Source organism: Anoplophora glabripennis, unplaced genomic scaffold, assembly GCF_000390285.2.
Source record: "Anoplophora glabripennis isolate ALB-LARVAE unplaced genomic scaffold, Agla_2.0 scaffold341, whole genome shotgun sequence".
Lineage (NCBI taxonomy): Eukaryota > Metazoa > Arthropoda > Insecta > Coleoptera > Cerambycidae > Anoplophora > Anoplophora glabripennis.
Window position 1 is genome coordinate 405,172 of NW_019416475.1, and position 27,407 is coordinate 432,578.

Sequence of the window (27,407 nt, forward strand, 5' to 3'; positions counted from 1 at the left end):
GCTTTTAGGTATTTCTAATGATCACAGCGATGATATATCAACAAGATTTCACCTGCGTATGAGGCTTCTCTTTCTGAGCATGCGGATTAGGAATAACATGACTGACATGACTTTAACATGAATGTTAAATTTTTACTTTATTTAAATTTAGGAATATTCTTTTATATCGTTTTCTTGTTAGTTTTAAGCACATTAGTGTATCTATTTTACGAAACACGTGTTGGCTGTTCTTAAATACTTCTAAATCCTTGTAAAAATAAATTAATTTGAAGTTGTTCATTTTTATAGCATCTTTGTAAATAGTACACAAGGGTCAGATTCGGTCTGTACAATTTCAACTATGATAATTTGTTGGGGGTTGCCTAAATATGTGACGTCACTCTAAAAGAGTCTACTATTGTTCTGATTGATTAATTTAAATAAAAACAAACTTTTTTTACCTAAATCAGACATTAAAAAAATATCCAAATTTGTATTTTAAATAAGTTTAAATGTACTTTAATTAATATTAAAATATTCATTTAATAAATTTTTCATCAGGTTAAAGTTGAATTTGTCTTTTAAAAATAATCGGATCTGGTGCTTTTTTTGTACATAACCTTTTAAACAGGTAAATTACAGATTTCAAAATTTCTCTTACAGGTAAAGTAGAGAATAAAATTACCTTCAAAATTATGCACCGTAGCAAGTGAAGTAGTGCCATTTAATAATTTTAGATAGATGGTGCTGCTGGTTATAAGTACTTCTTAATCTGTCTCATTTCAACAAAAATCCGCTGATTGACACATTATATTTAAGTTCTTGTTAAAAATAACGGCATGTAAAATAATTTACTAGGAACAATTAACTGAATTGCATTAATTAAAGTTACTCGTCTCCTACAATTAACTTGTATTTTTCCCTAACTAACGGCAATGAGTTTCATTGTTGACAATTTACACTTGATTTACAAATTCTATAATTTATCAACAATTACTATTTTCTTAATGGAGCCGTTAAAATTCAGCGGTGAATTTAAATCTAAGAATGGTTTCATTCACATTGCATACTCTTCAGTTAACGAACACTTTTACACACTTAAACAAAATTCACAGAATATAAACACTTCCACGTTATAACATATGTTTTGCGTCAATTTAAGTAGTATTACACTACACTGTTTATAATTGTAACAGTTTATCTCAAGATGTGTAATACTGCGTGGGTTTTTAATGTACTCGCAGTTAATTTAATATTTCTTTCGTTATTTCAACAAATTCGTGCCGATTTAGATTTAAGACGCATAAAAAACACGCAAATAGTTTATCCCAGAGTGGTGGAGAAAACCGTTCGAAAACGACGAGATGTTCACAGAAATATGTACTACGAGGAATCCGATAATATTAAAATTGTTGAAGTAGCAGGTTTGAATATTCAGCTTGATTCGGAATCCGAAGCCAGTTTTCTTGTTGCTCCCGGCATCAAAACTGAGTGGATCGGTTACGACGGAACCAGGAATTTGAGGGAAACCAAGAAATGCGATTACCACTCAGGGGTGGTTCAAGGAACGGAAAGGATTTCCAGAGCTGCTGTGACTTTGTGCGGGCCCTCCGTAACGGCGTATTTTAATATTGACGGTGTGCCTCACTTTGTACAGCCTTTAAATGAAACTACAGGGGTTCATGTACTTTACAACAGGTCAGTAATATTTGAATTTTACAATGCAAATGAATCAGATTGTCTCTATAAAATAAGAATTATTATTTATTAGATTTTAATAAATATCGATAATGACAACCGTCTCTGCATCGTAGAAATTATAAAAAACGTCAGAGCTGCCGTTCTTCTTTTGTATACCAATTTTAGAGATGTTTAGAGAAAACAAATGAATTACTATTATTATTTTAATAAAAATATTCTAATATTTTAAAGCTTTGAATGTTATACGGGATTATAATAAATTAAGTAAAGGGTGTCCCGAAATTCATGCAACAAAATTTGGTCACAGATTCTTAAGACAAATTTAGGGGACCAGTATTTTTTATTTTTGCCAAGTGGCCCCCTCTTTCGGAGTTACAGCCCCTTGAAGTCCGCCCCTAAGAATTATCTTTTTTTTATATTTCAGAACCCTGTTGTATGAGAATCACTAAATTTGGTACACAGGGGTTTTACGACATGTGGAGTCTGATGGTGCTACGTTTTTTAGCGGGGAATCCCCTTAAGACAATTTTCCGTGGGCCCCCTTGTCTTTGGAGCCAAAAAAAATTTGGTCGCATATTTAAATTTCTTAAAAATTATCAGTGCACTAGAAAGCCATTAAATTTAGAAACTTTTTGTGTCTTTATACTTTTTTCGTAAAACGCATTTTTTTTTTTTTTTTTGGAGAAAAATGTCAAAATGTGATCGAATGCATATCATAATTCGCCATTTTCCTCAAAAACATTGCGTTTTACGAAACAAATATCAAGAAACAAAAAAGTTTCTAAATTCGATGGCTTTCTAGCTAACCAATAATTAAAAAAAAATCAAATTTGCGACCAAATTTTTCTTGTTCCAAAGACAAGGGGACCCACGAAAAAGTGTCTAAAGGGGGTTTCTCGCCAAAAAGCGTAGCACTGTGAGATTCCACATGACTTAAAACCCCTGTGTACCAAATTTAGTGATTCTCGTACAACATGGTTTTGAAATATAAAAAAGAGTTCTTAGGAGCAGATTTCAGGGGGCTATAACTCCGAAAGAGAGGGCCAGTTGGCAAAAAGTAAAGATACGGGTCCCCTAAATTTGTCTTAAGAATCTATGACCAAATTTTGTTGCATGAATTTCGGGACACCCTGTAGAACCTTCATAAATGATTACAAGCCCCATGACCAGTAACTTTGATTGGAACAGTAATTTTATTTGCTTCATGTTAACCATCAAATTTCGGTAAAATTAAAAATTATTAATATAATAAGATCAAGGTTACATTAAAACACAACTCCCTGTTTCACCGGTTGTGATTGGTATAATTTTTCACGAGATATTATTCAACCAATCAGCGATTGCATTACCTCGAGCTTAGACGTAACGGTTTGTCGTTGGTCATTGTAAACGAGTGACGCAATATTTAGGGAATTTTCGTTACCAGTACCAGCCTTACAATGTTGGGTGGTCTAAACTCAGTAGTCACGTGGCTTGTAAATGTTATGGACCAGGTGATTAATGCGGGCATTATAAAAAATGCCCGAGCATTATGAATAATGTCTAGCTCTATCGGGCTAAGTGATTAATTACTATCTAAACTTCATTATTTATCACATTGCACGGTCATTATTATATTGCAACGTGACAATTGGGCAATTTGATAATAAAGCTAAATTTGACACGGTGCGGGGAGGGAAGCACATATATTTTCATTTGACTTTTATTAAGTTTAAAGTGTTGAAAACTATTAGATGCTAATTATGCCAAATAATGTGTCTGATTGCTTAAACTTTAGTTTATTTTATGTTTTAAAACTTCTATAAAACAAAGATAATGTTGTGAAATGTTTGTTTTAAATTTTATATGTTTTGTGTTACCTATATTTTTAATATGACTTTCCTTAAGTTTTAAATGCAGAAACTAGTGGATTCTTAATGTAGAAATCCTTGCTAATTAATCCAAATAATGAGTCTGATTATTTAAATTGTTTAACATTTAGTTTATTTTAAGTTAAATGACAATAATAATAAAAAAATAGTAATTAAATATGTTTGTATTACTCTGCCCAAAAGGTGATGGACAATATGTATAATGCCCGGTCAATTTGATAATTTGAATAATTATTATCAAATTGCACACCCATATTGGGCATTTTACATAATGACCGGGCATTATGTATAATGCTCGATTTATCACTTGGTCCATAACATAAACATTTTTGAGGGTTCTGTATCTCTGGGCAAAAATAACAGGACTTTCCTTTTTTAACGTATATAATATAATAGTTAACATTTAAAAAATGACTGTTAATAACTCCGTTATTTATTTCTTTGTTTTAAATAAGAAGATAGCCCAATCGTTGTCAGTCAGAGATATAAAACTACCTCTCAGGAATTGGCGGTATCTAGACGAGAAAACGTAAATAAAGTATTTAAAGAATGTCAGAATTAGACTAAATAACAAGTGGCCGAAATTGAATAGAATGTCAAGTGTCCCAGTCCTGTCGTAAACAATTTACAACCCTCCATCGCATCCAGGTGCTACGTAAAAGAGAAGGCCTATAAACTAGACATTCATTTTCAATATTCAACAATTATTGTCTCTTATCTTTTACGGTACAGCGGTTCGTTGACAAATAATCTGACAAAGTTAAAATTAACAAAGAATAATCTTCATTATGCATGTCTAGTAAATGTAGGTATCTATACAATAAATTATAATCGATATTGGAATTAATAGCTCTCGTATACACAATTCGTGTAAAGGGTGGATGACATTTGAAGAACTTCTGTCATGTCTCAAACTGATAAAGTCTTTAGATTCGTGTTCAGCAGGTCGAAAAACATAACAAATTATGTGTCTGTATAATTAATAATTAGACTTTCAACAATTTTGTTTTTTTGCTTGATTTAGTTCTAATTTTCGTAATTCTGGTGCCTAAAGACACAGAAATACGAATATTTTTTGCCAGGAACAAGATGACCATAACCATGATTGAATTTTGTGCACAGACTTGTATCTCATGCCTGTAAACTTTTTATATAATTTTGGTTAACATAAGTCAAAATATAAACGGAGGAAAGAAGGCTGTAGTAGTAATTTTCCCCCATAACATTTTTCATTACACACCTATAATCCATTATTTAAATTTAAAATTTTGATTTATTGCTCAAATTTCAAGATATTAAAACTTCTTTGTATACCTACCGGGTGATTTTTTTAACCTGAAACTTTTAAATACCTCGAGAAATAAGCACTTTACAAAAAAAATGTCCATAATCAAAATTTAACTATTCTATGGAGTGAACACATCAGTGATAAAATTAGCCCCCCTCCCCCTCCTTGTAGGTGGACGGGGAGAAACTTTGAAATATTAAACAGGAATCCCTATTTTTTATTATAAATTCACTTTCTGCGGCCACAAGTACATAGGATTTGTCTAAAATATTATTTTTTGGATTCATGATAAATGGCGCCATAATCGACGACATTCAATTTTTTCGATTTCTTCTACTGAGAACCTATGCTTATGATTCTGCAATACGTTTACGACAAAAAAAAACACCACGTTTCTGCGGTAAGTATTAAAAATTAGTCTTAAAACAAATTTTATTTCCCAAATTTTCAATTAGGTACTGAAAATGACTTGTCAAGAAACTACTATTATCGTAATCAAGGAACAGGCGTTCTTTTTGGAATACTTGGTCAAAGCGATTCCCTGCGCTTATTACTTATTGGAGTAGTTTATGCTTTCAAATGTACGTATTTTTTAAATTTTGTTTTAAAAATACCATCTTTATTAAAAATTACTACTATTGGACCTTTAGGTTAACCTGCCGTGGGAATGATAATATGGGGTTACAGGATGCTTCGGGTATAAATTTTGAGTTTGACTTGTCGTGGATTTAGAAGATGATGGTTACTATGCACTTCGGTTAACCTTTCGAAAACAGCGCCTGCTGGTTATAGTGTACAACGGTTTATAAACTTAGTATAGCACCTTGACCTTTTAGGTTAGGAAATCTCAAAAACGTTAGATCATTGGAAAATATTGAGATTAGATTCGAATTCAGCGACCCAAAAACATAAAAATACGTTATATCTGCTTCCTAAAAAATTTCTTAATTTGGACACGATGTAAGAAAGTAGATAGCTGAAGTAGTAATTTTCAATTAACGATATCTTGACGAAAAATGATTGACTTATTTTTTTCAAATCAAAAGAAGGGTTTTGATGGGTAAAGATTTTAGTTTTCAGTGGTGTAATTGATTTTTAGAAAAAAAATTATTCGCGATGTCATATAACTTTGAATAAGTATAGTAAAAAACCGTGGTTTTTACATATTTAGATTAGAATATCTCGGAAACCTAGAGCGATGGGTAAATTCTGAGGCCAAATTTGGATTCAGCGCATACAAAACCTTCGAGGACGTATAGTCTGCTTCCTGGGTTTTTTCCTTGTTGGTCTGTGTTATTTTTATAAAACTATTTTATTATATCTACATTTAACATTTGCGTTATTCCATTCTTCATATATTTTGTATCTGAAAAAACAAGAAATAAACGTACAAAGAAAGAAATAATTTTAATAAATACCTTATTTTAATCAAGCACCCCGAAGCGAACAGAAAACTGCTATATCCTCGTCTTTGTTCCTGGGTTACTCTATAGGTAAATTATTCACCAGCCATTTACAGGTTACAAAAATTGACAAATTTCGAGCATTTACATAAAACGTTTTTTTTATCTCAAACACATTGCAGAATCGGGTTCTCAGTATATCGAAAAAATTTGAGTTTCGTGTATTACAGCTATCATGAATCGAAAAATATGTTTCAAACAAATCCTACCTACTTTTAGCCGTAGAATCTGAATTTGTAATAAAAAATAGGAATAGGAAATAGGATCCTATTTACGATTTCAGAGTCAGCCCCTCCTCCACTTTTAAGGAGGGGGACTAATTTTAGCACCAATGTATTTCTTTCCCGTAATGATTCAATTTTTAGTATGGAAATTTTTTCGTACAGTGCTTATTTTTAATATCAGATATTTGAAAGTTTCAGGTAAAAAAATCTCCCGTTATAATATGATGATTGCTTAAGGGCGCCATATTCTTGAACTAGTGTTTTCCACAAAGACAAATAATTTCAAACATTTAATAACTGAATATTCGAAAGCTTATCAAATAATAGGAATGTTATGTCATTCCATCTGGGTATTTTCAAAGACGCCGCAGTAAAACGAATAAACAGGCTCAAAAAATGATCAAACCATCAAGGTTTTGGTACTGAAATCTACGAAAATACTAACTTTTTTATGTAAATATTTTTATCACATATACTTGCTTAGTGCTACATATAAAATTATTTACTTTTATTTATAAGTAATTCTTAAAATGTGGAATTAGGATAATAGCAAACGCATGTTTTACAAACGCTTTTTTAAAGTTATTATTTGAGTAAATTTAAATAGTAACAATGAATAAACAGAATAACGAGGATTTTATTTTTGTGCTTATTTTTGTTCTACACGTTTTATTTTTCAAGATTTCAGTACCTAAAAACGCCAGAAATTTGACTATTTCTCGGCCAGGGATATGGTCACCTTAAGTTGCGTTTAAATGTTGACATAATTAAAAAAATTGTGAATTTTGGAATAACAAATTTGACAAAAGTTTTGATTATTTTTTAAATCTTATTCAAGAAATTATTTTAATTTATGATCGATATTTTAAGTTAATTGAAGTTCAATTTTACGTGATAACTAAATAGAAAATACAATTTTAATTTTGAAATACCTTTGATTGGGATTGGAGATTGAACATCATTATTATACTATTGTTGTTTTATTATATTATTGTATTTAAGTTGCGTATTAACATTTCTTTTATTACAAGAGACAGGAAATTAGATAGTTTGCTTGTGAGAGAATATTGTAGAATTTTATGAGAAACTCAAATACCTTCTGAATTGTGGCACGGAGATATAAATATATCGATAAGTATATCGATCCGGATCGACATGTCAAAAATAATAGAATGTTCAAAATATTACAATCCCTCGGTATCCGTCACAGTTTCTATAGTTTACATTTTTTTTTAAAACGTAGGTCTATCAATTTTTCCAATAAATTTATATAAAAATCTAAAAACATTGAAAATATATAAATGAATCAAAATCAATGCATTGGAGCAGTTGTCTGCCTGAGTATATAGCTAACATTTTTGGCATTTAATAACATCCGAATTTACCACTAGATGCATTAAGAGCACTCTAGGGACTTCGCATGTAGGGATTACATTTTAAGCTTCACTCCTTTTAACAGTTATGTAAAAAACGCATTAGTTACAGCTGGAAAATGAAATTACTTGTTACTGGTTTTTAGAAAATAAAAAAGGAGTGAAATTTCTGATAATCTCTTTGATTAACAGATAATTATTTGATTATTGTGATTTATTATTTGTGAAATAATTATTTGTTAATAAAAACGATTGTGAGGAATTTGGAAAACAATTTTGAAAACCAGTAACAATTGATTTACATATAGATTTTGAATTGACATTACTTGTTTTCAAATATTAAATTAATACCTATTCTCTCTGTATTAAAATAAATTAATAATATTACAAATTTTAAGAATGTCTTACAGAAATCAAACAAATTTTGTAGGCAACGGCCATACCACGATGTAAAATACCAGTTCTCGTCCGATCACTGAAGTCAAGCATCGTCGGGCGCGGTTAGTACTTGGATGGGTGACCGCTTGGGAACACCGCGTGTCGTTGTCCACTTTTTTTTTGCAGTTTTTAAAATGATCGATATGATAACATCCTGTTCCCTACATTATATTATCAACAAATTTTTAAACGATGATAAATGCAAGATATAGTCCATTGAAAAGTTACATTTGGGGTTGCAAAAGTCAGAGCACGCAATTTTATTTCATTTCTTTTCAACTACTAACAATCAGTTGTGTGTGAGAGTAGGCATTTATTTTAATAGCTCTGTAAATACACTTTTGCCAAAGGTTTAATATTAGTCCATTGAAATGTTACATTTTTTTGGGCTTAGCCTGCAAAAGTCAGAGCACGCAATTTTATTTTTTAGATGTCAAGAAGGGGTTAGTGTAAAGTTAAATCCATGTTTGTGGGGTCGGGTCGCAACCCTTGTGCATCGGCCGCCATCTTGTAAAAAGGGCTGCGAATGGTTTTTATACTACTACTTACTATATAGAACAAACTATTCGTCGCACAGAAAATTTGTAAACACATTTTTTGTTGAAAATTAAATTCTCTACAAATTTAGTTCCGTAACTTTTAGTAGTAGAACCAAAAGTAACAAAGTTATTAACGAAAATAGATAAAAATTTGGGAACGAATTTTCTTTTGTTCGTTATAACTTTTTTCTGCTCATTTTACAAAAAAAAATACATCAGAGCATTTTGATAGAGGGGTTTTCAAGGAATAATTTCCATTACAAACTTTTTCAAATTTTATTTATTTATTAAGGTTTTACAGCGATACGAAACTTACACTATTCTCCAGTACTACTAAGTATACATTAATATGAATGATTAGGCATAGGAGGTGTCCTTCAAAGTTTTCTTCCAGTTATGCCACCACGTGCGCGCGTGAAATATTTAATTGTGAAAAGTATTTTGAGTTTTGTGGACACTATTTTGAATTTTGTGAACAAGAGGTGGGTTTCAGTGTCGACCAAGCAGAATCAGATGCAGATACCCTCATCGTTCGTTCCGCTCTTGCTGCATCCCAATCGTTCGACTCAGTCACTTTTGTCGCTGATCACGGCATTTGAAAGAACACATTCAAATGCATTTTTTTTAACCATCAAATGGACGTACAGCCGAACAATTATATTGTCCGTCAAGTTTTATGTACGGAGACGTCACTGTGGATAATCGTTGTTTCTCCATGCCTTCTCAGGATGTGTAAATTTCTCACAACCCTGGAGACACGTCCTGAGTTAGCTAGTGAAGCAGCGTTATTCCTCAATGAGAGAGTCGACCCTACTTTGCTCATTGCCGTTGGTTAACGTTTTTTCATCTCTTTATATGGTGTCATTAAAGGTGATGATTCTCTTGACAGTCTTAGATATAAAAGATTCGCCAAGTCCGTGAGAAAGGATACATTTAATTTGTCTTCACTTCCTCCAACACAAGACACAGCCCGCTTGCACAGCCTCCGAGTCTATCATCAGGTCCAGTCGTGGCTCGGGAATTACAACGACCCTCAAGATTGGGTCTGGAAAAAGTATGGACAAATATTGATGCCTATTCAAAGTTCAAAACCTCCAGCACCCCCTGAGCTTCTAAAGTTGATATTCTGCCGATGCAAAGGAAACTGTGGAGCAATCTGTGGATGTCGGAAGGCAGGCCTCAAATGTTCTACAGTGTGCCTGAATTGTTCTGGGGAGACATGCAGCAACATAATGGAGATATCAAAATTGATCGAGGAGAATGATTTTGAAGATGAACTGCCAACAATAACGCCACTTCCTGATCCAGAGTCGCAGCCTGGCCTATCAAAGAGACTGAGGACACAGTAGATTGGGAAATATATTTCGATATTTTTAATTACATACACTAATTATTATGTCAGCTAGAAAATGTCAGTGGATTCTGCCTACTAGGGATACGACGTAAAAAAAACGCGCCACCAAAGTCTACCTCGTAGGGGGTGGGGAAAAGAGTCAATAACTAATTAACAACATTGCAATGTCAATCATTAAAATGTTTCTTATAAAAATAATAGAAAGATGAGAGAAAACTATGCCTAATCATTCATATTAATGTATGTGCTAGTACTCGAGAATAGTGTAAGTTTCGCATCGTTGTAAACCCTAATAAATAAATCAAATTTGAAAAAAGTTTGTAATAGAAATTATTCCTTGAACCCCTCTATCAAAATGCTTTGATGTAACTTTTTTGTAAAATGAACAGAAAAAAAGTTATACGACCAAAATATGTATTTTCGTTAATAACTTTGTTATTTTTGGTTCTACAACTAAAACTTACCATACCAAATTTGTAGAGAATTTAATTTGCAACAAAAAATGTGTTTACAAATTTTCTGTGCGACGAATAGTTTGCTCAATATATATAGTAAGTAGTAGTATAAAAACCATTCGCAGCCCTTTTTACAAGATGGCGGCCGATGCACAAGGGTTGATACCCCACAAACATGGATTTAACTTTACACTAACCCCCTCTTGACATCTAAAAAATAAAATTGAGTGCTCTGACTTTTGCACGCTAAGCCCAAAAAATGTATCATTTCAATGGACTAATATTAAACCTTTGGCAAAGGTGTATTTACAGAGCTATTAAAATAAATGCCTACTCTCACACACAACTGATTGTTAGTAGTTGAAAAGAAATCTTAAATTGATTCTCTGTAATAAAAAGTTTTCGATTTAAACTGCTTACGGTCTTTTATAAAAAGACTTTCGATCTTCAAACTCTTTAGATATGTTATATGAGAAATTTTTTGTCCACAGCTGTACTTGTTCTTTAGAGATTAGAGACCTCATAATGTCATAATAATGATGAGTGTAGGGTCTACAAAACTATAAATATGACCTTCAATGTAGTGATAATAACAAACCTAAATTTTAACTTCTTAAACTCGAATTTAAAGTTGTTTTGTAACAGTTGAATCCACGTCTCGGGGAAAGCTAAATATAAACCTGAATTTGTTTTGCGGTAATACGATAATTATGTCTAAAAATTTGCATAATTATGTATTTGTAATATATTTTTGGTCAGTAAAGAATTAGATATAACCCAACTGCTTTCCTTATAAAAAGAAATCAATATAATTTTAATCCAAATTTAGATTTATGATCAAATTATAATTATTGTTTGTTTTATGAAATAAACAAACGATATCGTGATATGCATCAAATCAATACCTGAGTCCTCCAAAAACTATATTAGGGAAAATATAGTTTCATTTAATTTAGATTATAAAGGCTGTCCCCAATTCACGTTAAGAAGTAATCTTGATAAAGTATCTATAGAATTATGAATGGAATAGCATATCGGGTAAATGGCATCCACGGCTTTGTTGGCATATACGCATTCTTTTGTTAAAATTTTTGCAAAAATGCGGCTTAATTTAATTAAAACAAGGGTCAATTTCCTTTGATCACCAAAACTGGGAATTACACGACCAGGAAATGACTTATGCAGTACCTAATTGAATTGTTTTTCGGGCTGTATGGCATGTGGCATCAACTTGGTGAGATCACATGTCGTCTACATCCATATCTTGCAAATTAGGCACAGAAAACTGGATTATCATGTCACGATAGCGAGCACCATTAATTGTTATTGTCTAATCAATCGCATTTTCGTAGGAAAATGGCTCCAGCCCAAAATTCGCACTAAAAGTGACACGTTGTGGATGTATTTGTTTGTCAACAACCACTGGATTTTGTGAACCGCAAATGCGACAATTTTGTCGATTAACGAAGTCTTCAAAATGTAAATGCGTCACTGACGTTGATTTTGTACGAAAAATCAGCATTCACTTGTTCCATAATCCATGCAACGAACTCTCTTCGCCCTGCATCGTCAGGAAGCTTCAGTTCTTGAGTCAATTGAACTTTGTTACGAACTGCTTCGATGGTTTGTGTTGAACGACTTTCTGATGGACGGCGGGAGAGTTTGATATCACTAATTGATCCAATCTCCATGAATTTTCCAATTAACTTCACAGTTGATTAAGGAGGTCGATACGGAAAAAAAATGGTAAGAAAGTGTTTAAAATCATTGAAATATGTTAATAAATATGCCAAATGCCTCGTGTAAAAATATCAGATCGATTGCCAGCATAGTTTTTTGAAAAATGATATTAAAAATTATGCTCTTATACACAGGCTCTTATGCGAGTTGAGAAAAAACTTTAATCAAACGTGAATATTGCTCTTAAAAATGGTTAGAATCGGGAAAATAAAATTGTAATTAAAGAATTAAATATTACTAAACATTTTAAAATAATAAAAATATGCACTTACAATGTAATTATTGAGATAATGGAATGAATATATAACATCTCATCCAATGAAATAAAATATGGCAACACAGTATATTTGAAACAAAAATTGAAAGATCTCTTTGCAAAACGAACAGTATAGATGTTCTGTCATAATCTTCAATTTGGCAAGGCGACGTCTCACTGTCATGCATTGAGCTTCTTCATAGTTATCATATGGATTCTTGGTTTGCACATTTTACTTTTTTTTCATCAATCCACATACTGTTTCATACGCATTTTATATTGCTTTTCAGTCATTACTTTTCCTTTGTACCTTGGATGTTCATTCATGTTTACGGAATACACTCAAAGCACAGTTGACAGTAATGAGAGTTGACCTAACTTTTACCATGACGCCGTGGCAATGGCAATGTTGCCAGATTTCATCCATAATTTTACAAGCTCTTGATGAATAAATAGACACTTTTATTCAAATAAAAAGTTAACTGCCGTGCATTAAACACGAAAAATATATGCAAGCTAATATGTGTTGTATACAATTCATTCGTATACATTATACATATTTAGTTCGCTCAAATTAGTTTATGTAAGGTTGGTACTACAACGAAACTATCGTGTAGAAGCATAGGCTTCCCTCCCGCACCGCCTGCCCCGCAAGAGATTAACGAACCTCCTTAAGTTAAATCACTAGTCCGACCATATTTTATACGAAAATTGCGAACTGTAGATGCCAAGGCTTTATTATTTATAAGGTATTGCTCAACAATGAAAACGCGTTGCTCTTTCGTGTAGCGCTCTATTTTTAATAACCTTGAACTGTCAGCTGTCACGCTGCATTTTTTTTTCGTTGGGAACATTTTACCGCACAAATAGCGCAAAATTCAAATCTTGCTTGAATTTAGGGATACCGATTATTAGGATCAGATAAGATATTCTTTTATATAAATTCCATCCTAATATAATCAAGTCTGTGATATTTCAGTAAACGGTACAACCGCGTTCAGCGAAAATCATTGAGTTCTGAAGCTGCGCCATACTTTTATATAATTACAAACTTTTCCCATATCGGGTTTAAAATTCCGAACCGGAAAAAGTTTCATTTACAGCCGAGCGCTGAATTTGCTAACCGAGGTGCACACAACACAGAGGTCAGCGGGGCTGGAATAAACCTTACCGAGAGTATGTATACTATTTTATTCACAATCAGTTAATAATTATTGATCGCTAACATATAATTTGATTAGTATACCTTAACAAAATGTTTATTGATTCTGACAGTTTTTTATATTAATTACTAAATTAATATACCTACTACTGAACAGTGGGTAATTATTATCATTTATACAAATTTACCTGTTAGTGAATTAAAATGTACTCGATCACAAGTTAAAGAAAAAGTAACCGAGAAGTTAATATTAGAAAAACGCAAAGTAAAAAACCTATGAAGCATACCTGTTATAATTGGCGCGTCAAACTATATCAAATAGTAACTCCACAATGTCTGTCCTTTTATTTATGTTTATTAATCAGATGAAGGAGGTCCTCCACATTAAGGTCAATATATTTAATGCTAGGGCAAACTGAGAAAAAAGTATTATAATCACAATTAAAATTTTACCGATCCCAAGAAAAAAGTTCATACGCATATAGGACTACATCGATATCTTAGTTCAAATAAAACCATTTGTTTAACAGTATCTTATAATGACAAGTAAATATTTTATCCAAATCCAGTAAACTAATCAACTCGACAAGACTTTACAGAATAGCTACCACAGTATCTTGTGAAACAAAAGAATAAAATATAATACTTAAATATACCATTAATAAATTTATTTAGATTATTTAATACAATCAAGTGTGATTTATAGTGACCATTTAGCCAAAATAGAATAGTTGTAGTGACTCCTGATATAAAAATATACCTACTCCATTCATTCGTTTGTGATAACTAAACCAGAATGAATAAAATAATAATCCTTGCAGAATTTGAAAATGAATTATTTTTTTTACAAGTTAAATTTCGCAAAATTACAAAGTAATATTTTGGGCATAATACCACTGGAAATTATTTAAAGAAATGAACAATTTGTTGGTGTCATATCTTAGTTGTAAATACCACTCAAGCCTACTAGTACAAATATAACTTTGTACAAGTAGGCAATGAATCACTAGACATAGACTAGTACAAAGCAGCGATTTGTGGCAGTAGCATTAAATAGGAAGATATGGCATACTTGGCAGGTCATATTTAGATATCGGAAACTTTGTGGCGACAATCAAATAAATAAACAATAGTAATTTATACAATAGCAATACGCGTTGTAGTATACTAGCAGAAATAGGCTAAATCTGTTGTCAAGCCGCTCTATGCTCATAATACACAATGCTACTGACTGCCATAAAAATACGTGCCATACACTCGACCAAGCAAAGCGTCAAACTCACTCATATACGCACAAACGACAAAGAAATGCAAGGCCAACGTTCTTCAGCAAAAAAAAACTTGATTGTTCACCGGCACGACAGGCCGACAGGGCAGGCATTAGGGTGCCGCTAGATTTGTATCAAATAAATTGATCGATGCGAAGCTTCAGATCAGAGGCAGACATGTACATGTTATTGTACAATGACGCGGATAGTTGGACTACTAAAATATGAATTATGCGCCTGTGATCTCGGTAAATGCTAAAAGGTTATTTTCGTTTTTGAAATGGTTATTTACCGATCGCCGAAGACGATTAACCGCGGACAACTTAGGACAACTGTTAATTATTTTCTACAATCGCTTTCCTTATAAGTAAGAAATTATTATTTTGTTAACTTTTGCTGGTACTTACTTATTATTACGTACTATATATACATATACATTTTATGGTAAGTTCCATATGATGCATTTAGTGTAGAAAAATAGACACTGCACCTTTTTGTTTCATACTATTTTGCAAATACATACTTACATACAGTGCTATTTTCTTAAAACCTAACAAGCCAACATTTTTATTTAAAGTGATAGACTAGTACTTCCAAATTCAAAGTTGTAGGAAATAACTAGATTAAGAAAAATTTACAAATAATTCTTTCCGGTGTTGCCAGATTTCTGCAGTAGCTACTAAAACGATATTTTTTAAATGGCAACACCGTATTTTTTAACATAATTTGACAAACCTTCAAATTCTAAATAGAAATTGTTATTTCACATTTCTTTATTGGAGTAGCCGTTCGAACACTCAGCAAAAACAGCGAAAATAATCTGCAGTCGGTAGGACCTAAAAGTAGCTAACACAGCAATAGTAGGCCTTGGATATTAAACAAAAATTGTGTTGTTTGAAAGGAGTTATCATTATTGTATTGTCATTGTGTTATTTGAAAGCTGTTATATTTGAATGTGTATAAAAATAAACATTGTTTTGGAAATAGAAATAACAAGTTTCCCTATGTTGCAATATAGTCCAGGCAAGTTAGACCAAAATCACCCAGAATACGGAATTTTTTTTCTGATGAACCGATCGAGTTGCGGTTTTCGGCATTGTCTTCCGAAAAATATCAGGAAAAAAGTCTATATATTACACTTTGGGGCTGGATCGAAACTGCATTGCGGATGCATAAAGAGTGCATCTTGGAGTGCATCAATTTTTCCGAATTTTCTAAAAATGGTAAAAATTGACTAAAAGTTGTAGAAATTTGGTTCTCGGGGTCGGAGATTTCGAATCTGACCCTGAAAAATATGCCCAACGGCCCTGGCCCCCCCCACGGGGGCAAGCGGGGGGCCTTCTGTAAAACATCGAATAGCTGAGTAATTGCCTTCTAAATTTCTACTCGGGGGTTTTCGGGGTCGGGGATTCCAAATTTGACACTGGAAAATATCCATTAACCTTAGCTTGTCTATCACTGAGAAAAATCCTGGACAATACATTCCCAAGAGACACATTTCGTTAAATCAAAGAAATATTCCTTAAAACCGAAGAATACTTCATGGATAATGGATTTTCAAAAGAATCTCTTGGGTCCGTGCGACTGCGGATAATGCATAACAATTAGGCGACAAAATCCGATTATCGACAATGCAGATCTTGTGGGTGCAGGAAGCATGGAATTACATGCACAATTGCATGTACAAATTGTTTTGGAAACCAACTGTTCCAATCCTGAAATAGTCAAAAATGTAATAGATGATAGTGATGGAGACAGTGATGGCAGTACTGATGATGAAAATTGTGATTGATAGTGAAAGTGTTAGACAAACATATAATAGTAGTTGTCTCACTAATTGCCTTGCAAATAAAAAGAAAATTGGTTCTCAGAATAAAGTGGATTCTTTTCGACTCATTAATTTCCTGTTAGTTTTTCTTACCCTTCTTGTCTAATCTCTGTAGATTTACGTGTGTTACAATGTAAAGATAAGCCTACAAGATCATGGTTGGTAAGCGGGTGGAGCAGTTTTATTGTCGTTTCACTGTCAAAATCGAAATCCCCGACCCCAAAAACCCCCGAGTGGGTATTTAAAAGGCAATTACTCAGCTATTCGAATATGCCGTCGGGCATATTTTTCAGGGTCAAATTCGGAATCTCCGACCCCGAAAACCAAATTTCTACAACTTTTAGTCAATTTTTACCATTTTTAGAAAATTCGGAAAAATTGATGCACTCCAAGATGCACTTTATCCAGCCCCAAAGTGTAATAGATAGACTTTTTTCCTGATATTTTTCCGAAGACAATGCCAAAAGCCGCAACTCGATCGGTTCATCAGAAAAAAATTGCTGATTTATTGTCTAACTTGCCTGGTCTAATATTTTCGTGTCCAGTTGGTATATGAATGAAGAACGGTGCTTTAACTAAGGAAATCACCTTGAAGATATCCTTTTAGATTAAGACATTAAATTTCGCAATCAAAAAGGAAATATCTACTGATGTATTTTCCGCCTTAGATATAATCACTTGCCATTACTCGTTTATAACGTTGCTTTGAAAGAAAATAACTTAAAAACCATCTACGCCGGCAGAAATTCGTACGGACCCGCTTTTAAAAAGCATCTCCGACAGACGCTTATTATCCATAAATTCATTTTCCCACAGTAAGAACAATCTCAGCAGAGTGAAGCGATCCCAGTATAATGACATATATTATACGGAGGAGGTTTCAACAGCGCCTCAGTGGTTGTACAATCTGACAGGAGATACAATAGATATCGATGACAATGCGGGAGACGAACTAGAACAAGTATTCGACGAAGACATATCAAGTAGTAATGGGGGAGAACACGATATGAACGTAACCGGAGGCAACTCATCTCCAGCTGAAATCCCCGTTCCATTTTCAGAACGCGTGAACCACCGTGAGCAATTAGATTACGAGGAAAATGGTTATTTCTACGACACGGCTTGGACAGCAGACACGGTGCAAAGTAAGTAAATCGATAAGGTTTATATTTGGCTCATAAATATTGCAAATTTAATCAGGACGCACTTGGAGGTATAATAGTATTATATTTTAATGTGCGGCATTGCCAACACGAAAGACTTTGGGATTTGTTGGAAAAAGGGGTTACGTGACGGATCATTTATTAGATTCTAAACTGTGCTTCTTTTGTAGGTCACTGTTACAATATTTATCACAGAACTTTATTCCATTAATTTTTAATTTTTCTTTGGCTGTCTATAAAGGTGACAAAATCCGAGATTCGATAGGTTAGCAGTGAAACTTATAATAATTTTTTTTATAAACGTTGGTACAATTGAAAAAAAAATAATTTTAAATATTCCGCTATTTTCTAACGATATTTAACATTCTAATAATGCTTTTATTCTAAGTTTTCATTTGACTTTTTAGTGGTAGTGTAACTTTTCGGAGGTTTTAGTTCATCAATAATTTGTTCTTTTAGAGAATAACGATAAATACTGTTGCTATTAAAACAAATTGTAAAAATGGCAATTATTGATTAGGGTAACACTTTTCCTATTGTTAAGGAAATAAAAGGTGTTCAAGATTGGTTTAAAAAATCATATTTATATTATATTGCCAAACAGCTAAAGACATTTCAATGAAATTTTGTATCATCGAGGGAGCATGTTTTGCAATTAAAAACATTATTTTTAGTTTTGCTATTGGCGTTCACGTTACTGGATATTTCTAAAGAAAAAATTGGTACGCCACTGCTTTTTCGTAAAATACAAATCAGTCTCGGATTCTCCATTAAATTTAGAAAGAAACTCTGTTTCGATTTCTCTGAGCGTTTTCGAGTAAAATAATCAAAAACCCTTTTAACACACAATATAAATGTAATTTCGTTTTTTACATTAATGAAACTGTAGCAGGAAAAACAACAGATTTAATTAGTGGTGTACAACAACAATTATAACAAAATAAAATAAAAATATAAGTTAAAGAAATTGCTCGAAATGTCTACCCACTTAGTCCACCCACCTTAATACATTTTCGACATCGTGTAATCAATGAATTTATTGCAGCAGATGCTTCATTTGTATTTCGCCGCATATCATTGCAGGCTTGCTGAATCCTTAAAACTAAATTATATCTTAATAATGGAGTAGCATAAACTTTGTCTTTTACATTTCTCCAAACCTAAAAGTCCAGTGGATTAAGATCCGGTGACTTAGGTGATCAGGCCACTGGTCCAATGTCATTAACCACGTTATGATTCGTGTCATTCCTCCCTAACCGGCCAATCCACCGTTGCGGATAATTAGTATTCAGCCATTCTCTTACAGCTATTCGAAAATGCGGGAGGCTTCATCCAGTTGTGTCTAACTTTCATGTCTTAGGTTAACGGGTATATCCTCAATGTAATCCTTAGTAAGAAATTCAAGAAATAGTTCTGAGTTTAACCTTGGGAGTAGAAAATGTGGATCACAAACATTTCTCGAGGATTTTCGTGTGCCCCAACATGGATATTATTATGATAATTCGTTATTCCACGTCTACTGAATGAAGATTCATCCGGTCACAGAATTTTGTGCAAAAAGTCACGATTTTCTTCCATCGAGTTTAAAAGTCACTGGCAAAGCCTCATTCGCTTTTCAGCATCCCAGGGTGTAAATCCTGACGGGCTGTAGGTGATATGCATGCCTGTGATAATCTCGTAATGTTCGTAACATCTGAGACTTAAATATTTGTAGTTACTGAGCTGCCCTTTGAGAGCTGAGCAGATTGTCAAAGTCTCGTCAAAAGTACAAATAATAGGATTCCGATTGTCATTGCGATGTTGTTGTCACGCAGGTAAAAGTTACGAAACTTTTGAAGTGTTCCAATGAAGACACGAGCTTCAAGAATTCTTCTATTATAACGTTTTCGATATTCACGAACTGCCGTTTCCGCATTGCCATCACAAAATTCGTAACAAAAATGCGTTACTAAAAAGCATTTTTCAGGATAACACTAATAATAACGATAACAATTACAAATCAAATTACTAGAAAGCTAACTAAATGTGACATAGTTACTAATTATGTAATTTGATAGATAAATTTGTTATTTTGTCGTACTTGTTCAATTGTTTTTCAGAGATCACTTTGAAAACGCTCGTAGTCGTAGTCGTAGAAAAATCGAAGGTGAATTTTTTCTTCCAAATTGAATGAAGAATCCAAAACTGATTTTTATTTTATGAAAAAGCAGTGGCGTACCAATTTTTTCTTTAGAAATATCCAGTAACGTGCTAGCACGGATACTACAGGCGAAACTAAAAATAATGTTTTTCATTGCAAAACGTGCTTCCTCGATGGTAGTTAACATCTACAAAATTCCATTCAAATGTCTTTACAATTAATAAATTTGATTTTTTAAACCAATCTTGTATTTCCTTAAAGAAGCATTTCTCGAATATAGTTTATACATATAGCAAAATCATATTATTTTTTTGAATCTCTAGCGGTTCCTGAAGTTTCCGCATCGGAAACTGGACCTCCCAGTGTAATTTTGTTCTGTTCTTGTGATTCTCTTGTAATATCGATAAATCTATATGCCATATGAAAAAAAAATTATGTCCTAAATTTAGTAATTTCTTTATATTGTTATTAGGTTACTTTCTTCTACATCAATCTGTTATTTTTTTTTAAATTCCAGATTGTGTTTTTTTAGTCATAGGTATACAGGGTGGGCCACCAGTAACGCCTCGGTGACTAGGGACCAAAAGGCAAATGTTGTAGAAACCTGTTTAGGTGGGTATGTGTAGGTTGATTACGGCTAAATTTTAAAAATATTTTCAAATATACAGGGTGTCCAGGAAAAGCGTGCCATATCAAAGATATGTATTTTTAAATGAAACATCCTGTATTTTACAGCATTTTTGAAAGCACCGTAAAAAATAGGTGAACTTTATTAGGTTAAGGTTCTGCATAGGATATATTGTTTGTGAGATATTTCAATTTTAGTGAAAATGCAGGCTTAGCGTAGAAATTTAATATTAGCAATAAAAAAATTATTTTAAGGAAGCAGCTTTGGAGAGTGTATTTTAGATCCTTGAAGTTATAAATTATTATATTTGTCGTCATAAAAAACGAAACGGCACAAATATTTCCAATTCCGTTAGAGATAGGTATAGGGAACCTATATACAGTTTGAAAGAGTTTTAAATTTCCTAACTTCCAAAGTAAAAATATACTGGGTGTCCCATTTAAAATAACCAAGTTACTGTTTAAAGTTGAGAGAAGTATTCAGCATTTTTTGACCACCCTGTACAATACTAAGTGACGACAAATATAATTTATAACTTTAAAAATCTAAAATACACTCTCTAAAGCTGCTTCCTTAGAATTATTTTTTTATTACTAATATTAAATTTCTACACTAAGCCTGCATTTTTATTAAAATTGAAGTCCGCAGAACCTTTAATAGAGTTCACCTATTTTTTAAGATGCCATTTAAAAATACATAACTTTGATATTTTACGCTTTTCCTGAACACCCTGTATATTTCAAAATATTTTTAAAATGTAGCCGTAATCAACATACACATATCCACCTAAACAAGGTTCTATAACACTTGCCGTTTGGTCCCTAGCGACCGAGGCGTTACTGGTGGCCCACCCTGTATATTACTAATGCAGTCATTTTGATGTAAATAGGCAGCCGTTGTAATTACCTAATACTTACCTTTCAAATATACCCTATTTACATTCTGGCGTACAATTTTTCGATCTGGCAGTGACATAATTTTAGATTTTTAGTTTAAAAAATGATAGAAGTTTGTAATATATGGTTACATGCTGATTGTTTGGTACTTATACGACTAACATCGTTTTTATCATTGTATGATTTAATAAAACGCGGATTTTTATATTTATCTTGCCCACAAATTGTACCACAAATAGATCCCTCATAGATATAAACTTCAAACTTGGCACTGTGCAGTTTCTCGTATCCATAAGCTACATGTAAAATTGTAACAAAAACCAATTGGGATTAAGAGGGATATGAGAGACATTAACTGTTAAAAAAACTAGATCACTTTCTATCAAAACTTTTGTATCTCTTGAACTTTTTTCGTAGCCAAAAGCTAAGGCAATATTGGGAAGGCCCTAAATAAAAGCAAATTATTTTCCTTTACCTTCTAAACAAGTAGATGTGTGTAATTGAATCTATTGTTCTAGTTATGTTCATATTCAAATAAGGGCGAAAAACTTATAAAACTTATCTCTATCAATTTTCCCTTATGCTATATGTTCTATTGATAATAAAGCTCCTAATAATGAGTTTTCGATTCTTGGCCATTAGTAGTAGTATAATCTTTATTCAATACAACGAGTGTAAAGTAAACTACAGAAATACAGAGTTACAATATTTGACAAAATTGTTACATCTAAATTATCTTAATCTAAATATAAAATTACACAAATAGATATATCACACATACGTTAAAATAATTTTGTTAGGCATTTCTATGTGAAACACTGGAATAAAATTCTTGTACGGAGTAAAAAGTATGAGCACACAAAAACTTACGCAGCTCGTATTTGAATTTCGATAAAATACAAATATTTCTAATATTTACAGGCAGAGAGTTATAAATATTGGCACACAAAGAAGCGGACCTCTCTTGAAAGTACTTAAATTATAGTTTTGAATGATGATATGACTTGCATTTCTTGTACCGTGAACATGCAAACTTTTTGGCAGAGGAAACTTGTCGGGGTTTAGCTTCACAAAAATAGCGGACTCATAAATAAGTATTGAATAAAGAGTGAGTATCGTTATCTTTAAATATTGCTTTGCAAGAATCTAACGGGTTTAAGGAGAAAATCAATCAGATAATTCTCTTCTGTAGAATAAATATTCGATGCGCATGCGTAGAGCACCCCCAGTATATAATTAAATATTTAATGTGCGAGAATGCTAAAGCATAATAAACATTTAGCAGATATTGACTGCTCACAATGTATTTCAGGTTCCTTATTGCAAAATAAGCTGACTTCAGTTTACTGGCAATGGAGTCCACATGCACCGACCATGAGAGATTCTCATCTACATGCAAGCCCAAAAATTTGGTATTAGTGACATTCTCCAGCACTGTGTTGTTCAGAGTTAAATTAATTTTTTGCTTGCATTTTCGTAAATGAAAAACTATATACTTAGTTTTACTTGCATTAATTATAAGCTTGTTTCGTTCGCACTAGGTGTAAAATTGTTGGAGAGCTATATTTGCCTGAATTTGTAAATCATTAAAATTATTGCCTACTAAACTAATGGTGGTATCATCGGCAAACATCACCAGTGTTATGTTATCGGTCATATGTTGTTTCAGATCATTCACGAAAAGCAAAAACAGCAGTGGAGCTGCGGAACTCCAATACTCAATTTATATTGCTGTGACTGCGTACCAGTCAGCTTAACGCTGATTGACCTGTCAGATAGGAATTAACTAATCCATTTATCTAGCGGCTGCTTAATCCCTAAACTATTTAATTTTTGTCTTAAAAAACCTTCCCCAACGCAATCAAAAGCCCTTGTTAGATCAAAAAAGAGCGAAATCACAATTTTACCCTCATCAAGTTGTTTGTAAACATCACAAAGGAGTGAATATACTGCAGTATTAGTTGAATGGTTTGGACGAAAACCATGCTGGCTAACTGATAATAAATTACAACTGTTTACAAATTTCAGAATTCTGCCGCATTCCACTAAAAAGCTCAAGACATAAATATTTTACTTGAAAATGGCGAGAAATCGGGCGATACAGTTGATATTCACTATCGAACCCCATTTTAATTCTGACACCACTGACTGGCCAGTTGTCCAAATTTTACACGTACGTAGATACTATAAGTGAGCTAACTTGAAACCCCTCAGACTCCTAACTTCACTTATTTGTTTTTAACATTTGATGTGAAATTAGCTATTATTAAGAAACTGCACTATATCAAATTGATCAAAAACTATTTGCTTAATTAATCATTGAAGGATTGAAAGATCTTAGGAGAACCTGTGACTTTTATTTTATTTAATAAGAGGAATAAAAAATTTGTCACAATATCGTAATTCTGTAAAACATTCTGATTTTCTTTTGTAGACGTAGCAATCATTAATATTCTGTTCACCAAATGTCACTATATCCAGTGAATTTTTGTCAATGGAAGTTCCACCTTTTTGTTTGTTGAAAAATGTTGTAAAACTTACATTCCCCATTTTACGTGTCACCGTTATTGCCAATTATCTTAAAATGCTGTGCGCATTTTCGATATCATAAATTGTAGGTACTGTAGTTACTAGGCTAAGGCAATTATTAAACTTTAATCAGATTATTACCACACGTGTTACATTTTCAGCTCGACAACGAGGTAGTTCAATATTGTCCACCCGTTGGTTGGAAATTGCAATAGCAGTGGACCATACTCTCATCTCGTTTCACGGCAGGAACAAAGTGGAACAATATGTACTTGCTCTGATGAATATTGTGAGTAAAATTCATATTCACCATTTATAGTAAAAAATAAAGGCAACCGATTTTTAATTCAAAATGATCATATTTTAATTTGCAGGTTCATTCATTATAACATTGAAAATTGCATATATATTCAGGGTATTTAGAAAACGGTATAATAAATTTGACAGTTGCCCAAGAAAACAAAAGTTGCTAAAATATATTTCTTTTTATTTAAAATGAACGATATTGATTGAATTTTAAGACTATTTACCACCAAAGTATATTTTTAACGTTCAATATCACTTTTATTTTGAGGCATTGTGTAATAAATTCGCACATACAGAGTGTTGCATAAATGTGTACAAAAAACGACTGCATTCCTTGGATAATTTTAAGGGGTGCCTTTCATATAAATTTTTAATTAAAAAAAGTTACAGTCCATTAAAGGTGGACGGTGTACTATTGGATTTTTCAATTTTTCTCAAAACCGTTGAATATAAGCAAACGAAATTTGGCATGATTATTTATTTAAAATTACAACTGTTCACGTGAAAATCCCAGTTACATAGCAGGGAAAACAAAACAATATAGTAAGTTATTACAAAATACAGTAGAAAAAACAAAAACGTGGTATGGAAAATATCAATTGTCCTGCAAATTAGCAAAATTTCGGCACATTACATATAAAGGAGAATAGTGCGATACATTGATTCTAGCAGTTCTCAAATAAAATGTCTCATTGTTAGTAGTGCGAGAGGTAGCTCTAGGGACATTGAAATTAAGTTTGCACAGTAACTCTTAACAAAAGCACCAACCAAATTAAAGAGGAAAATAAAACTGTGCATATTACGCCGAGTCATTAAAGATTTTGTAATCGTACTTTTCTAGAAGTAAATGCTGCGAATAACCAATAGAAGGATATGTTTTAGTTTCCTTATAATGCAAAAATTTTAAAAATCTTCGTTGCGTTTTCTCCAAAAGATCAATGTGATTAGCATAATGAGGGGCCCAAATAATAGAACAATACTCCAGCCTTGATCGACGAAACAGTTGTACAAAAATTACAGTGGGTGGCCAAATTATTAGGGACAGTACTCAGTTTCTTATATTTTCTAGTTTGACAGATTTTTTTTGAACAAACAGTTGGTTCTATGGCTTGTAGCTATTTTTTATTCAAAAGAGTGTATTATTAAGATCATAAAAACAACGAGTTACGTGGGAGAAACTTTTTTTTTTTTGCGTAAAAGCTTTATATGTGCATCAATGGAAATCTGTTAAAATTAATCTTAGTATTTAGTGATGCACCCTTTGCCGCAATTAAAGCTTTTATGTCTCGAGGCATGCTCTCTATACAGACTTTACAATTCTATTGGAGTTCGACGTTGTAATGCCATTCTCTGATGAGAATTTCAACAGTTGGTGCTTGGTGGTGATCACCTCATTAGCAATCGCCCGTTTGGTGAGTCCCCACATGTCCTCTATAGGGTTCATACCCAGTCAGGGCAAATTGGTAATGTTTTTTCGGCAAGGAACGCACTAACACTCCTGACTTTGTGGCTCGGTACCGAATCGTGCATAAAAAGGAACTCGGCATCAGCAGGGAACCATTCTTCAATATGTGGCAGTAGCGGGATTTTTTGTACTCGCTTGTTCGGATCCTGCCTCATGATCCCCTCCACGATGTATAGGCGTCTTATGCCCTCTACTGAAATCACAGACCATACCATGACACCAACCGGGTATTTAACCATCACCACAAGGCAGTTTGGATGGAATTGCTCTCTCCATGACGTCGTCGGAGAAATGAAGTTTTGTCGACCAAAATTTGAAACGCTGATTCGTCGGAAAATATAAGATAATCACAAAAAAATATTTTTTAACACTATTTTAATTAGTTGTTCTTATTGGAATGCAATCAGCAACAGTCATATTCTGGAGTTATTGGGCCCATTGTAGCCGCATCTTCTTCATGACCATCAGAGGTGGTTTTTGGGTCGACAACGACCGATCAGGTTTTCTTCTGCCAATCACCTTCGGACTGTCATTTGGGGAATTACAATTCCTTCATTGTTTATTATAGTAATTCTATACGAAATATCAATATCGTTTTGATAATTTGTAACAGGAAAAACTCACGAAAAACGATTCAGAAATATTTTTTAGCATCTCACTATAACAAAAATTTTTAACAAATTAGCACCATATGAAGAGTAACTTAATTTATCTGATAAATGATGCAGAATATCAGGTTGCCACTCAACAAAAATACATATTAATAACAGTACCAGCTGCAATACAAAATAAAAAAAACTTTGTGAAGACCTATTTGTTTTTCAAAAAAAGAAATTGAATTAGAAACTTCATAAATATGAGTACTGTCCCTAATAATTTGGCCAGGTATAGTACTTATAGGACCATATTTTATTAACATATTTACCATTTTCCTGGTTTGCTATAAGGGGGTGACCCTTTCATGTTTTTTTACAAACTTTTTTATTACTTTAGATTTCATAAGCAAAATAATATTTTAAGATGCCTTTGTTTATTCAGAAACTTATTTGTCTTTTAGGAAAATGTTATATTGTTAGTTTGAGAAATATGTTTCCTTTACATTTTTTGCATTTTATTTTGAAAAATAATGAAACAATTATAACAATTATATAAGTAAACTGACCTATATCATGTCAGTTTGATCCAAGGACGTTGTAAAGGTGTTTCAATATCTTTGGGACACTGCCTGAAATATCCTAGAAACAATCTTTCTATAAATTTTTCATGGTATTCACACATTGGCATTTTTTATATTTTTTGTATTTGTCGGTATAATATTAATATTATACTTATCTACCAGTT

The 27,407-nt window shown here is 32.7% G+C and overlaps 1 protein-coding gene and 1 non-coding gene across 2 annotated transcripts in view; both read left to right on the forward strand.

Annotated features, from left to right (window-relative positions):
- Positions 1–1,186: 1,186 nt before the first annotated feature.
- LOC108908967 (A disintegrin and metalloproteinase with thrombospondin motifs 3) overlaps positions 1,187–27,407 on the forward strand; it is a 92,660-nt gene continuing 66,439 nt past the window's right edge. The window contains exons 1-3 of the mRNA XM_018713171.1: positions 1,187–1,677; positions 17,756–18,084; positions 24,457–24,584. Of these exons, the coding sequence (XP_018568687.1) occupies positions 1,187–1,677; positions 17,756–18,084; positions 24,457–24,584 (948 nt within the window). The remainder of the gene's footprint in view (positions 1,678–17,755; positions 18,085–24,456; positions 24,585–27,407) is intronic.
- Positions 8,329–8,448, forward strand: LOC111691582. Its single transcript, XR_002762986.1, has one exon. It is a non-coding gene; the product is annotated as a 5S ribosomal RNA (ribosomal RNA).